The 16,197-nt window shown below is 35.1% G+C and overlaps 1 protein-coding gene across 1 annotated transcript in view; it reads left to right on the plus strand.

Annotated features, from left to right (window-relative positions):
• Nucleotides 1-1,673: 1,673 nt before the first annotated feature.
• EPYC (epiphycan) overlaps nt 1,674-16,197 on the plus strand; it is a 34,503-nt gene continuing 19,979 nt past the window's right edge. The window contains exon 1 of the mRNA XM_007165906.1: nt 1,674-1,838. Within this exon, the coding sequence (XP_007165968.1) occupies nt 1,674-1,838 (165 nt within the window). The remainder of the gene's footprint in view (nt 1,839-16,197) is intronic.

The raw sequence follows: 16,197 nt of genomic DNA on the forward strand, positions 1-16,197 counted from the left end.
CAGATATATATAATCAAACATAGAGTATGAAGTGAGAAAAAGAATAAGCAAGTGCATAATTTTTTTGAACAATGAAAGTTGCCAGAACTGTACAAGGAAAGTATATATTTTTTAGGTTAGTGGTGGCCACTGTTAATGCTTCCCATCTGAATATGGGAGAATGGTTTCTGAAAGATTTGCAAATCACACTGTTTTATTAAGTAGGACTTCGTTGATAATTGCATAAAACTGTTCCAAATCTGAGATCCTGCAAAGACCTCTGCAAAGGCAAGTAAAATAGAGGCTTAGTTTATCCAGTATGAATAAAAAATTTATTTGAAGAAAGCATAGGAAAGGATAAAAAGGAGCTCCTTGTACTACTTCTTATTCTCAGAGGAATTTCATATCCTTCTGCCTAAACCTGCTTCATAAAGACTTTCTTTCAAGTAACTGAAGGTCAGTTTGTCTGCCAGTGCATTCAAGTTTAAAAGTAGTATTTATCATGAATTCCTTTTTGTATGTGTGCATAGGTACAAACACCACATGTACTGTTCTTAAAGTAAACCCAAGAAGTGTATCCAAAATACAAAACCTTTAAAACTAGACATGCTTGATAAAAATTTTACAAATACCTTGCTTCCTCAATGAATGATCACTAGGTAACACTTTTCATAGGCCTAATTTAAATGTTTAAAATTAAACATAAGAGATTTTTTTCTAAACTAAAATGTATGCAAAGGAGTACATACAGAATTAAAATAATTAAAATTTATAAGACCCTGACTGACTCTCCCAAAAGCATGATGTTATCACGGAAACTAAGAATAGCACTTATTAAAGAATTACAAAACAAAAGATTGCTCTAATCCCATGTGGGTGCAAATCCTCCTCTAAGGAAATCTTGCTAAATGGTGACTTTTAGACATGTATTCCTATTGATTCTGAGTTTAAACTTTAGATAGCCATTAAGGATTGAAATAAAACACTAAGGGCTAAAGGAAAAAAATAATTTTCTTGTCTGCTCCATTTAGTTAAGACAAGTTTTGAAAATATTGCATGAAATATTAATTTTATGTGTGTAAATATTAAATTATGTATGTATTAATGACACCCAGAGGCAACAAAGAAGAAAAAAAAAAAACCAAACCTTCATTATTTTGTCTGGAAAAAGCCCTAGACTTAAATGTACAAGAAACAGTCCTAGCTGTATTACTAGCCAGCTCTGTCTTGGTTTCCTCATTTGTAAAGTGGTGTGACAGTTAACAGTGATTATCACCATCATCATCATCATCCCTACATCCCAGAGTTGATGAAAGAATCTTAATGCTTAGTAAGTGGTAAAACTCTTAGATAATGTGAAGGCTTTTGTGAATAAGTATACCACCATCTTTCTGCATCCCATTTTCTCCATGTTTCTCTATAAAATAAAATCAATTTCACCATAATTCCAATATCTACTGTAAAAATGTGGATAGGTTTGTGAATTCATTTGAGTATCTGGCATCAATAGTCCTCGGAAGCCACACAATTTCATGTGCTATGTTTATAAATTAGCCATGGAAAGAAAGCTACCAGCTTGAGTTTCTCAGTATTGACAGTGATTTATCATTCCTATTTAGTGCAAACTATTCATAAGTTATTATCAATTAAATATGTATGTGTTTTAATATTTTATGATTAGGAAAGTTTGAAAAATGAAAACATTAGCAAGACTCGTGCTGGGACTTGTCGTCTTGGATGCTGCTGTGACAGCCCCGACTCTAGAATCCATCAACTATGACTCAGGAACCTATGACGCCACCTTAGAAGACCTGGATAATCTATACAACTATGAAAACATACCAATGGGTCAAGCTGAGGTAACTGATTCTTCCCACTCCGGAGACTTTTTAAAGCATTGTATGAGGAATTATTAGGGTTTCTTCTCTTTAAATAGATTTTTGTTTACTTGTAAGTGGAGATGTTCCATCTTAATAATTTCATATTAACTTTTTCTCCAGAACATGTTCAATGTGATGGAGGTTAACATTGGGAAACTCTTTTGCTTTCTTTATACTTCACTTTATTTTCTTTATATTTCCTCATAAAATTGAAAAATAAAAGTGTTTCTATCAAGTTAGAACAGAGAAAATTAGGGGAAGAGGCAATCAATGAGGAAAAGGTGAATTCAAATAGTACACATAAAATGATAAGGAAGTTTGGGAAGTTTGAAGTAAAGAAAAAAGACATGAGATTAAAATGTAATAGAAGAAAACTAAAAGAATGCAGAAAAAGGACAATGATTTGAAACTTTACTGTATTCCAAGCGCAAATACGCTTCCCTAAATGACTGATTACCCTCAGTAGTAATGTAGGCATTGGCAAAGTTACAGACCATTACCTAAATCTGATATGACATGTTCCTAATTAAATGGTAGGCTTTTTACATAACTAAAGGATACAGACTAATTTTTCTGAATCAGAAAACAAGCAGACCTTGAAATGCTGGAGTCTAATGAATGTACAACATTGACAAAAACTAATTAAGTACAAATAAACCGAAAGGGAAATTACATCACCTTTACAAGATCAGAACATATTTGGGGCAGTCACTCAAGTGTAAATTTTCTTAGAATAACTACTTTTGATAACTAGGGAAATGAAATATTTAGACAAAAGCATGTATTTAAATTGTATGGGACTTAGATACATCTTAATTTAAGATAGTAAACATTCTCATTATTGTTTATGTTGCCTTCTAAAATACAAGAATTAGATTTTCACAGTACAGTAGTTTTTATGTATTCTCCCCCTGCACTATTCTTTTCCTGTCTTTCTCTCTTTTGCCATCTGTCTCTCTCTCTCTGTCTATATTTCTCTTCCCTTCTTTTTAGTAAAGTTTCAGGCTTGACAGCAGGCCACTTTTCTTCTGAACATTTAGTTATGACTCTGTTTTTAAGTCTTTATCAACATTCAGTGCTTGATTCATTTCACTGTGTGGCTTCTATTATGTGAAGGGGATTTTCTGTTGAGAATTTATAGTCATTAATACCAATCTTGCTATATGTGATCTCTGTATCTCTAATCTAATGCATCAATGTAGAGTATAAGAAGAAAGTTTTTCAGTGCTTAACTCATCTGCCCTGTTCCTTTTTCCATCTTGCAGAAATATTAAAAAAACAAAAACAAAAACTCAGTGCATATCTGCAGTTATCTACCAAATTAAATATTTTAATTTAAACTTATTTGTCATTCTTCAAAAAAATATTTCATTGGATCGGTGAGTACCATAGTGAATTCTTTATTTTAAGTAGGGCTGGGGAATTTGGATTCAAGGGTTTATTTATTCACTTCCGAAGACCACATGCATAATAGAGGGACTACCATTTGAGACCAAGCCTACCCTAGGCAAAACTGTGAAGGACGTGAATTTTATCTGCAGACTGTTTTTAAGCTATTCCTTGCTGTCAGGATCCTTTTTGTTGCCCAGGAGGCCCTAGACATTCTCATGAGAGTCTGAAGTTCTTCCTGCCATCAAGGAAAATTAAGCTAATATATATATACATATTAGCTTAATTAGCTTAATTATATATATATAATATATATATAATTATACATATTATATATTAGCTTAATTTTATATATCTATGTATATATATATATATGTATATATATATAAAGATGATTTATTATACAACCTTTCCTCAGTATTTGCTTATTCTGGAATAACAACCTTCCTGTAAGGTACTGAATATGTGGCATTGTATCCTTACACACCCTAGCCCTTACTTCATGCAAACATTTCTAATTTTCATACTGGCTAAGCCAGACTCAGAAACCCTAACAACTGAGGGTTCCAGAAAGCCACTGATAATCCCTTGTAGTTGACTGAAATATACAAGTCAGCCCTGATTTAACAATCCTTTGTGTTGAAGTCATCATCAGAAAACTGGTTTTAGGTAGATGATAGATATAGATACAGATACAGATATAGATATAGATATATACATGTGCTATAATAAAACTATAACACATTTGAAAACATCAACTATACATAATTTTTTAAAGATATTTATGAAGTTGTTCCAACAGCAAAAATCAATCAACCAAACTACTCACCCACCACCTATTGGAAAAAAATCCCAAAACAAACAAAATCAATATGATAAAGAAAATTAGATGACATAAGGAACAAAATTCAGAACTTTAACTCAGATCTCAATAACTTATTACTATAAATTCTTTACAAACAAACAACTAGCATATAATTCCCTATGGGAAAATATGAAATAAAGCCAATACTTCCAGTCATGTGAATGCATTCTAGAATTTGGTTAACATGGCATGAATTTCTTGAATGCAGTCTTGTAAGTTCAGATTCTGGAAGGTCAAATAAACTTATTTATCTCGTCTTTATAAATTAAAGGCAGTGGTTGCACATGTTCTTGATCTTATGTGACACTTTTTGAGTGAACACTGATAACACACCCATATAAGGTCCAGTTGATGAAAAAGTTCGTAGTAAATGATAGATACAGGGAACGATGGGATCAGATTCTTCAGTTTTTTGTCCTTGATGCCAAGAGTAGGGTTCTGCATAATTTAGCCTAGAATTTATTTCATCTGTACAAAAGACAACTTCATATTCTAAAGTTGTAAATTTATAGGATAACTGCTTCTAAATGCCAATTTCTTTCTTTTAAAGTCGAAGACTTGGCATCTTATGCCAATAGAGTAGACCCTTTGGTCTAAACTTGGAATGATTACTACTTAAGGCCTTTGATGTATGTGGTAGGTAGAATTCTAAGATGTGCCCTAAGTGGCCCATCCCCTGACGTGTCCACGCTCTTTGTAACTGTTCACATCATGAATATATTGGGATGTCACTCCTGTAATAGGTTATGTTACATGGCACAGTTGAAATTTAAAAAGGGAGATTATCTTGGTCAGCCTGACCTAAAGTCATGAGCCCCTTAAACCAGTGTCTTGAGGTTAGGGACAAAATTTGAAGCATGAAAGAAACTCAATGCAGGGGAAACTGTTTCTGGCTTTCAAGATATCAATAGATGGGTCTATGTTCATAACAAGAATGCAGGAATTCTCTAGACGCTGAGGAGAAGCTGACAGTCAGCAAGCATATAAGGATACAAGAAACTCAGTCCTAAAGATACAAGAAACTTCAAGTACTTCAGGTACTACATGAGGTTACAGCCCTGGCCCTCACTTTATTTTGGCCTTGTGAGACCCTAAGCAGAGAACCCAGTCAAGCCATCCTTGGACTTCGGATCCACAGAAACTATGGGTTTAAAAATGGGTATAGTTTTAAACTGCTAAGTTTATAACAATTTGCAATGCAGCAACAGAAAACTACTACAATGTAATGATTTAAACTTTTTATTCTGAAAGCCAGATTTGAATTACTATAAGGCTGCAAGGCTTCCATTTATGAGTCCAACAATTTATCTAGTCAGTGAACCAAACCACCCCTGATTCCCAGGGTTAGAATCTCAATAGAGCTTTATTGATTTCTATTGGTGGTAGTATATTCATTACCTCCTCAGTGGTTGGAAAAGGGTAATTGAAAGTATTTCTGTTTTGAAAATTATATGCAGCAATAGTATTTCAGACTCATGACTTATGTGATTTCTGATGATCTAGAATATCCAGGATCCACTGGATACTATGTTAGAAAAAGATTTTAGGCCCAGCAATTCCATCATAATGTTCGATATTAGCCAGTGGATAAATTTGTTGGTATAACATAAAGTTGTTGCAGTTTTTACTGAGCTTTCATTTTACTTTAACGATATGGATAGGAACTGGTTATAAGCCACAAGACCAAAATGCAGACGTTTTGCTTACTGATGAATACTAGCTAACCCTGAGCACTTATTATATGTCAGTAGTGTTCTAGGAATATCACATGTATTATCTCATTTATTCCTCCCCAAAAAACAATGAAGTGCCATTATTATTCCCATTGAATATAGACGAGGATATTGAGACACAGAGCAGTTAAGTAACTTGACTAAGATTACAGTTATTCATAATGGGTAATCATAGTGATGTTCTCATATCAGAAAATAATTTCCAACAGACTAATGAAAGATTATATTATCCTCCCTCCATTTTTGACCACTTTCTAATTGTCCTTTTAACTTGAACTGGTTTTGGTTGAGCTGAATGCCAGGTGCATTCTATACTGCACTCTTAGAAAGAAAAGCATTCTTCTATGGGTGACTAATGTGAACTAGAAGTAACATTTATAGACAACTGACTGTTATCTAATTACTGTAAGGAAAAAATGGCTTAGACTAACTACTTAGTTAGACTAACTACTTAGTCTATACTTCAAAGAATAATTGTGAATATGTATTTGCCAACATATACCTAAGTTATGAGTAATAACCTGAATATATGCATATATACACACATATATATACACACATATATATACATATATATATATATATATATATATATATATATATATATATATATATTTGGGAGTCTAGGATCCAGGGAAACATTTCCCTATTTTCCTTAAAGGGTTCACCACAAAACTAAATAGTTCAAAATTCTGTATTCTTTGAGTGGCTTAAGTTGAGACTGCGTTTTTGACCAAGGCAGGTATTTGTTTCCATTTTCATGCTATAGTTTTTGGGTTATTGATTTTCCATTCCTCTTAGGTCTGAAAAAACATTGGTCCTGACCATGAGTAATTTATTTTGCCCAGAAAAGTACTCAGTGACTATGTTAATATTTATGGAAGTTCTGCTGAAAGATATGAACTTCCATTCCTCCAGGAAATTCTCCTTGGCTCCAACCAGATAATTAGACTTCTCCTCACCTATATCACATTATTTAGTCTTACATAATTACCTCTACTTAAGTGACCCTGCACTGTTCCTGCATCTTCAATAAATACCAGGAATGTTATACCCTGTGGTCCCAAGAAGCACTTGGTTGTGCTTGCTGTAGGGTGGCGTGAGGGCATTTACAACGCCACACAATGCTCTTTCATGAGAACGTGGAGGAACAGGTTGCAATTTTTGAGAAATTTGTTTATTTTCTGGGCCATACATCTTGTAACTAAGTGTGCTTATCATTTTGCTCAGAAAAATGGCTCTTAATTGTTGCCTCATTCTTCCCTGGCGTCATATTATTTCCCACACCTTTATTTTCCTATCATCCTAATCTCCTCATGGAGATTTTTTTGAAGTATTACCATACATGCTTTAAAAGCTGCCTTATATACTTTCTGGAATGAGATAAGGTATGCATTCATAAGTAAATAACATTAACAACTAATAAAAAAAAAACACATCAGTAACAATTGGCCAATAGGACATTTCTTGAATGAGGAATGCTTTTCTTGCTATTACTCTCCATTGATCTTAAAATGAAGGCCAGTTTTTCTCTTTCACAGAAAGAACAAGTGGCTAGATTGTTTAAAATTAACCCTATAAAGAAAACTCCCACTGAAATAAACACACTCAGCTTCAAAAATAGCATTTATGGATGAAGAAGCTATAAGCTCATCAAAGGGATGAAAATTAAATTTAGTTAAGTTATAGGAATGTGAGAGAACTCAGTGAAGGCAGTTGTATCAATTAACAATGGAGCAATGATTTCTTTTCTCTTGTCATAACAGGGTGTTATGCAACACATATTATTATTCTTTTAGAATACGTATTGATGGTCTGTAACACCTGAAATTACTTAAGTAGAATCAAACTAATTTAGGACCACTTATAGAAATCAACATCCACTTTAGATAATGATGTATAAGAAGGATCTTAAAATTAGGTTATCTAAGTATAATAAATTGGTATAGAACTTTGCTAATGCTAGAGGACAGTTGGTCTCAAAACTCATCTTTATACTTTCTGAACAAAAAGTAATTAAATTACAAATATTTCTACAATTTATTTCCTCTGGCGAAAAAGGCATGCAATACTTTTATCTTTATATTTGGAATTATGTCTCACTTTGGCCAATTTATACAATATGTTTTAAAGTTTCAAATATATGGTTGGCATATAAAATACCTCTTATTGGAAGAAGTAACTTGTTAAAGTGTCAGTCAGCCTGAAGTAAATATTCTTTTTCAGGATATGGCAAAAAATAAAAGCTAATCTTTCTCTTTACCCTCCCTTTTCACTGAAGATCCTCTGGAGGATGAGAGGAAAGAATTTTGCTGATGATCTTTTAATACGATTGTCTGACTGACTTTCCATATGCTTCTTTCAAAAGCAGCCTTAAACCATTTGATTCTTATTGTAAGCTATTTGAAAACCTTAAAAAAATGAAGCAACAAAAATGTACAATCATGCAGGCTCACAGGAAACAAAAAATTATTCATAGTATTTGCCAGTGATTTGTTTGTGTTTGTATCTGTATTATACATTATTTATGAGACCACAAATATAAGTTAATTATCATAACTGTCCCTTGAAATAAGACTTGTTATTAATATTATTATTATTAAAAACAACTAAGGATCAGAATGTTGCCGAAGGTTATTCAACTAGTAAGTTTCAGAGTAAAATTTAAACCAGGTTCTTTTAACATCAAACTAGAGAGACCCTGGCACGAAAACCTCCATTATTTTCCTGTTCCTTCTCTTTCATCTTTACTTCTTTTAGCTGTGTCCAATATTGAGGTTTATTTTCTCTGAAATTAAGTAATTTGATTATTAGGAATCAGAAAAAGATTTTCAAGTGATTGCAATTAACACACTATCTAAGCATCTCTCTTAGTTGTCAAAGTATTTAAGGGAGAGACAGGACAGATGATCCTTCTGAACTGAAAGCAGCTTTGTCAAAAATATGGGGACTGAGCAATCTTTGCCAAACACATTTCTTCCTCATTCATTTTCAAGATAAAGTAGAAAATAAGATACAGCTTTCACTGCCAATGTTCATGGTCACATTCTTTTAGATAATTAACATGAATCATTTAAATCAGTTTGAGTACCAGACTTATGCTTAGAGCAGAATTTCACTGCACTTAGCATACCTACATGCCAGCATGTGGAACCCACAAGAATATTCTTTAGTAACTCAGGCCGAACGGCCCAGGGCCTTTTAACATGTTCAGAAACCAATTTCTGATATAATGATAACAACAAAGAATACTTTCAAGACTGAGTAGCAAGTGGTGGGATAATTTGGGAGAAAGATAAATTTAAAATTCTGTTTTGTTTTACAAATATCTTACTTAGTGTTAGAGTAAAAATCCAAATAGCATTCTGGATTTCGAAGACTTTAACAAAAAGGGAGATGGGCCTATACTTTAAATATTATGTGCTGAGGAACTGAGCTTATTGGTTAGGTATAGACTGGCAGAGTGGCGACCCTAAACTAAGCAAATAAACAGATGAGGACTTTTGCTTCTCACTCTGGCTTTGCCTAGGCACTTAAATCATTACCACACACACTACAAAGAATGGTGGGAGAAACCACTAGCTTTGGGTGTTGCTCATGCGCACACCCCATTCATCCTTGAGAGCCCGTTTTTCACAGTGTTGAGTGACACGGGCTATGGAGTCAGTCTCCTCATGTGTGAGTCCCAAGTCCATCACACCAACTGTGTGGCCTTGGACAGTCATACAACCTCTCTGAGCCTCAGCTTCCTATTTATAATATAACTCGTGAGAATTAAATTTAAAACTTAATGGTTTAACTTAGAGCCTGGCACATAGCAAATGTTCAATAAATGTTACTTTTACCATGGAATCAGTCACTGAATCAAGAGCCACGGAAGCATATGCACTGGTGATCAGAGGAGCCGTCAGGGAAGGGATGGGATTTGCGCTATAATGAAGACTAACTCTACTGGGCATGGGTTCACCTTGCATCCACTTCCCAGTCTCTTGCTGAGAGCCAGGAACGGAAGCAGGTAAATCAGACCAAGACCCTCCCTGCCCCTCAGTATCTCTCAGTCTAGTTAACTTATAAACACACAATTTCAACACAATAAAGGAAGTGAAAAAATAAGAATAAACAAGATCAGTAGTTATTGGGACATAAGGTTTCTATGAGTTCAGTCACAAAATATATACATATGCTGAGAAATTATGTCTCCAAACCTGCCATTATTTTACTTGTATGTTTATCCACCACCTTTTTTTTTTTTTTTTTTTTTTAATTTTATAGCTACTTTATTTATTTATTTATTTATTTTTGGCTGTGTTGGGTCTTCGGTTCGTGCGAGGGCTTTCTCTAGTTGCGGCAAGTGGGGGCCACTCTTCATCGCGGTGTGGGGACCGCTCTTCATCGCGGTGCGCGGGCCTTTCACTATTGCGGCCCCTCCCGTTGCGGGGCACAGGCTCCAGACGCGCAGGCTCAGTAGTTGTGGCTCACGGGCCCAGCTGCTCCGCGGCATGTGGGATCTTCCCAGACCAGGGCTCGAACCCGTGTCCCCTGCATTAGCAGGCAGATTCTCAACCACTGCGCCACCAGGGAAGCCCTCCACCACCTTTTTTGAACAGTATGTAAGTCTACTTACATGAATAGAAGCTATAATGAATACAGAAATAGATATATAAATATATATAATAAATATAAATATAGATAAAATTAGATTAAATATAAGCTACATGCAATAATATTATCTCATAGTTTATTATATATATAATATAGAGTATATTATATTATCTATAATATCACATCTTATATTTTATATTATTAATTATGTTATATTACATTATAGTATAAAAATATAAATTAGGAGAGTGAGGCAAAGAAAAAATAATAGTTGAGAAAATAATATGAAGCCAGGGGCCAAGTACATATTTGAAAATGCATACCATTTTGTATTATGATACATATAGATACATATAATATTGAAGTTTTCTGGGCAATAGTGTTAGGTTTTAAGGAACCTCATACGTGCTTCTGCTATGCCCTACCTAACTTTAGAATCAACTGAGGGACAGAAATGGGACTCAGACAAATAACATTCAAAATATCCCCTTTATTACTGATAAAGGCTAGGTTGTAATATATGACTTAGGTGTGAAGCAACTATGGGCTTCTTAATACAAAACTTCAGAAACAGACTAGGTCATCGGTCACAGGCAATGCTGGTCAACCACAGGCCTCAGAATACAGTAAACCTTAGTGCATGCACAGAGGGGCAAACCAGAACTTATGCTCCTGACAGGCAGGCAACTTGCCCTAAAAAAAAAGATGAACCACTCAGGCCAAGCTCCTTCTCTCACTCACCAATTACCCTGGTCTTTCTTCCTCTCATAGGAGGAGTGAGTAAAGGGGCCCACAGAGGATATACCCACTCCCCAACACGGTGGCCTCTCAAGCCATCAGGCTTGCCCATTAGGTTCAATATAGCTTTCCATGTCAAGAGAGGAAAGCAGCCCATTTCTTAGGACAGTCACTCCTACCTTCGTGAGGCCTGCCCTCATGCCAACTGGCACTCTTAGATGTCCTCTGCAAGTCTGTAGATTTTGGCCCCAGAAAACTCTGAAGTGGATCCAAGAACATCAGTGAATTTATCTCAAAGGCCTCTCTGCACCTAAGATTGAAATTTCACTCCCAGTTCTGCGTTCTACCTCAAATTATATCAAGCCACATTATCTAATATCAGAGTTTATGAGAGTTTCTGCAATGAAATGAAATGCTAAGTAAATACACTCCAATAAGACAATTCCAGAAACATAGAGGACACAGATTAGCATATAGCTCTCCTACCTCTATAAAGTTTTTGAGGAAAAATTAAAAACTGCACATTAATGTCTCTTGCATATTAAAGTCTAAACTTGTTTAAATCCAAAGATATTGCTGTACAAAGTCAGAATTATTTGCCTTGTGATTTAAAAGTCCAAAGAATATGCAGTCCAAAACTCCCCTTTCTCAATTTCTTTTGCTTCATCCCAGCTAGATGAATTCTTTTTGCTTGGGTCAAGCTGGCTTCTTTCAGTAACTACAACCTGAGTAGCCTCTACTACATACAGATGTAGTTCTTCAGAGGCACATAAATTGCTATCTGTTCATTACCAAGTCTCCCATGACCTTGATATTTAAAGAGAATGAAGCATTAATTGCACATACAATATTGTCACATTATTGACCTTAACCCCCATCAAATTTTTAAAAACCAGGTAATCCTGAGTCCCTAAAATAGTTATTCTAAGCAAAAGTATATTCCCCAAACCAGTACATACTGTTACCAGAGACCAAGAAGAGAGTTGATGGTACCTGAGAAGTTGGAAGATGGAAGAAATCTTGGTTTGACCTCATCCAGATATTGGTCAGCGTATGTTCATTGTCTCTAGTCTGCATACTGTGAGCTCAAGTACAATTGGGAGAAATCTCCCACCAGGAGTTAAGTTATGGCACTGTGTTACCATTATTAGAGCAGCTGTTCTCAAAACGTCAGCATCTCCTGGGAGCTGGTCAGGAATGCTAATTCTCAGGTCCCACTCCAGACCTAACGAATCAGAAACTCAAGAGGGGGGCCCAGTGATCAATGATTTAACAAACCCTCCAGGTCATTCTGATGCACCTATGGTATGAGCAGCACAACATCCCCAAACACAATGGCTCTTCTCTCAGAGTATTATTGGAGATATTCCTGTTTCTTAGCACAGTTTTTATACATCCTGTTTTCTAGCACAGGTGAGTGACGGCAGGCCCAATTACCAGGTCCATCTTGGGCTTCTCTTTCTTTCTGCATACTGCCTTTGAATTCCCATTTTCCTGCTAAGCCCTGGTATTCTGGTACCTGGTGTTGCACTGAGTATGTGTTCTGTCAAGTGACAGATTCTGTTGTAAGCAAAGATCTTCAGCCAGGCGTTTCTTCAGTCTGGAAGCTATGTGCCCCAGGGCAGGGGCTTTTACTCTTGCTTCAGGCTGTGGAATTCAAGAAATCTGCCTCCCAGAGAGTTTCCACTTCTTCCCCATGTTTTTGTTTTGTTTTGTTTTGTTTTTCAGCTGGAGAATCAGCCTCAGCAGATTCCTGAACTGAAACTGCTGTTGATGTTTCTGATGCCTGTGGTCCTTGGGAGGCTAGTAAAAAACAATCCTTCTACCATATTCCCATCAAGACTTTACTCAACATTTCAAAGTTCCAGGACTTAATTAGCATTTCTGTCTCCCACATCCTATTCTGCAGAATTAATTTCCCCTCTAGTGTAGTGGTTCTCAACCTCGGCCATATGTTTGAATCACCTCTAGAGTTTTAAAACATTTCAATGCCTAGACCACACCCTAGACTATTAAAATCAGAATCTCTGGGGGTAGGACCCAGGTATTTGACGTCCCTCAGCTATTCTTTTAGTGTGTCAGGTACTATCTTTTTAACCAGTTTAATATGCTTTTTAACTTGGCCCCTTTACTTCTCTAGTACTGTGTGCTAAATGAGAGCCTTTTTCTCTTTTCTTTCTGGTCCAGATTTTTGTTTTTCTGACATAGTTCTCCAGATTTTGTCTTGTGGCATCTTCCACAGAGACATTAAAAAATCAGTAAATTACAAATCTGCCAAAAGTAACACTGTTCAAAAAATCTTTGGAAATCTTCACATTTCTGAGTTGGATAATCCTATCCTGGACATGTTCTCCTACCATACTAATTTCTAACCCCAGATGGGACCTGACTTCTTATTGCCCTACATAGCCTTTTTCTTAAATGCCTGATTTTCATTAGACCCTCCCTAATTCCACAAATTTCTCATTCTAACACTCCTAGGCCAAGTTATGGTAAACCTTGTCTTGAGTTTGCTAGGAACAGAGAGGCTTACACTGTTAAGGTACACGCACACACAGGCATTGAAATAATTCAAGAATTACTACTTGGTAATGTCGTCATCCATCAGGTCGTACAATTATTGGCTTGTGATGTCAGTGTACTCCACATAAGATGCAGATAGGTGGGCCCCAAAGGATAATCACAGTGACAGCATATCAATATCTTTGTTAACATTCAATATGGGCTTTAAAGAGGTAAATGGTATATATGTAAATATATTAAACACTCCATTTCTTAATGCATACAAGGAAAAAAGCAAATAAAATATATCTAAAAGATATTGAGGATTGATCAACTCTTTTTAAAGTGTGTTTTCTCTGGAGTTATGATATCAAAACTCTGATCAAAGACATAAACATGAAAGAAATCAAATACAGAACATTTAAGATAAAAATCCTTCACAATAACTATATTGAATCTATAACATACATAGAATGGATATTGAAGGGGATTCGTACATTTTGGTACTGAGATTAAAAAGTAAGATCATAGAGTGAAATATTGCCAAAGCCAATTAACTGTTATTCAGCAGCCTTCTCCTACTGGCAGGAGGATTTCTATCATGTTAATGCCTGCAAAAACTTAATGATAGTCAGCAAATCTAAGGATTTTGAACCCTTGAAAGACAGCCCTTCCTTTACATTATGCTATTATACAGCTGATATGCCCAGGGTCCTTTGTTCTGCTCCTACAAACTTTTGATTATAATCAGGCCCCCAAGTGAAGCTACAGAGACTACAGAGAACATATTGGTGGCAATAACAGGGTTCACGCTAGCATCCTGGCTTAGTACAGTCTTTGGAATTTGTTTAAAGTAATTCTTCCCCTGAGAGATAAAGTCAGGTTTCTAAATTTGTAAAAATTTTCAAGCCTTTACCACTGATCCTGTACATTAGGAAAAAAATTAATGTAATAACTATCTATTTTGAAGGCAGTTGGCTACTAGCTGCTCCTCCCTGTGACATCCTCCAAAATGCACGTTTTCTTATTCAAAATGTCTATAATTATATCTGATAATATATACATCATCAACATCATCATCAATGAACAGCAGTTGTATGCAGAGAAGTTCTACATATTAAAAGGCACAGCTTGTTATAGTTTGTGCCTCAATAAAGCCTGTGTTAGAAGGAACAATTTGCTTTGTGTTAGGATGGGAAAGATTGAAACTTAAAAAAATACTAAATTACTTCATCATAAAATAAAGAGCTAGCATTTGAAAGTTTCTAAATATCTTGGTTTTCAGTCCAACTTCTTTGTTTTCAATTACTGTGATTGACTGTCTCTCCCTACCCCCATCCTCATGAGATTACTGATTTCAGCCTACACTAAATTGTCCTGGCATCCTTACTTGGGGAACAAGGGCAGTAAGGGGAAAGGGAACATGAACTGACTTTGCTATTAAATAATGTTTCTACAGCCTTTGCCAAAGTTCCCTACCAATATTATTTGGAGACATTCAATTAGAACTAGATGATATATTTTGTGAGAACTAAGATATTGGAAACCTATTAAGTTTCTGGAGTCTAAGGGGATGATGGTGAACAGAGTCCTGAATAAACTGGGATAAAACTGAAGTAAAAAATCTTTCTGGCAAGTAAAAATGAAATATTGCCATGTTCTGACAACAAGGAAAGGAAATGAGAAAATAAACATGTGAACAAAGAAAAAAATGCTGAGGTCCCAGAAGAGACACAGACTAGGGAGGGTATGATTAAATGGAACCTTTAAATCATTAGCTTTTGTTTCTTTTGCATTAAATTTTTCACTTAAACATTGCACTGAATACAAAGAAGCATTACCATGTAGAGTTATCTATGAAGAGTAACCATACATTAGGATAGATTAAAAGAAAAGGAAGCATTTACATGGTTTCGTCAATACATACATATCTTAGCAAGTCAATATCAAATGTTATGATTATTATATGCTATTTTGATTAAACAAAAAGCCATTAACTAATTTTGACTTGCAGATATTGATTCATTATACAGATTTATTAATTTTGACTTAATAAAATACTGAGATTTAAAGATAAATTGAAACAATGGTGAATTCACTAAAATTAAGTGATATAATATTTCAGTAAGTACTATACCAAATAACCAAGATCAAAGAACAATTGTTTGTAAAAGAGAAATCAGAGAGGATAGAGAGACAAAAAAATGTGCATTTATTTTTTCTAATGTCAATGATATGTGCTAGATAGCTCAACCCCCAAAATATTAGAAACTGTTCCATCAGGTTAATTAGGAAACACATAAGAAAACAAAAATTGAAAAGGTCTATATTAGGGCAAGTTACATTAGCAGCTGTAACAAACAATTCAAAATCCCAATGGCTTAACACAATGAAAATTTATATCTTGCTGACATGACTACCCAATGCAGGTCAATGAGTTTAGTCTTCCAAGTAGTTATTCAGGGATTCGAACATCTTTCATGCTATAACGTCACCATCCTCACCTTTG

Source organism: Balaenoptera acutorostrata, chromosome 11, assembly GCF_949987535.1.
Source record: "Balaenoptera acutorostrata chromosome 11, mBalAcu1.1, whole genome shotgun sequence".
NCBI classification, from domain to species: Eukaryota; Metazoa; Chordata; class Mammalia; order Artiodactyla; family Balaenopteridae; genus Balaenoptera; species Balaenoptera acutorostrata.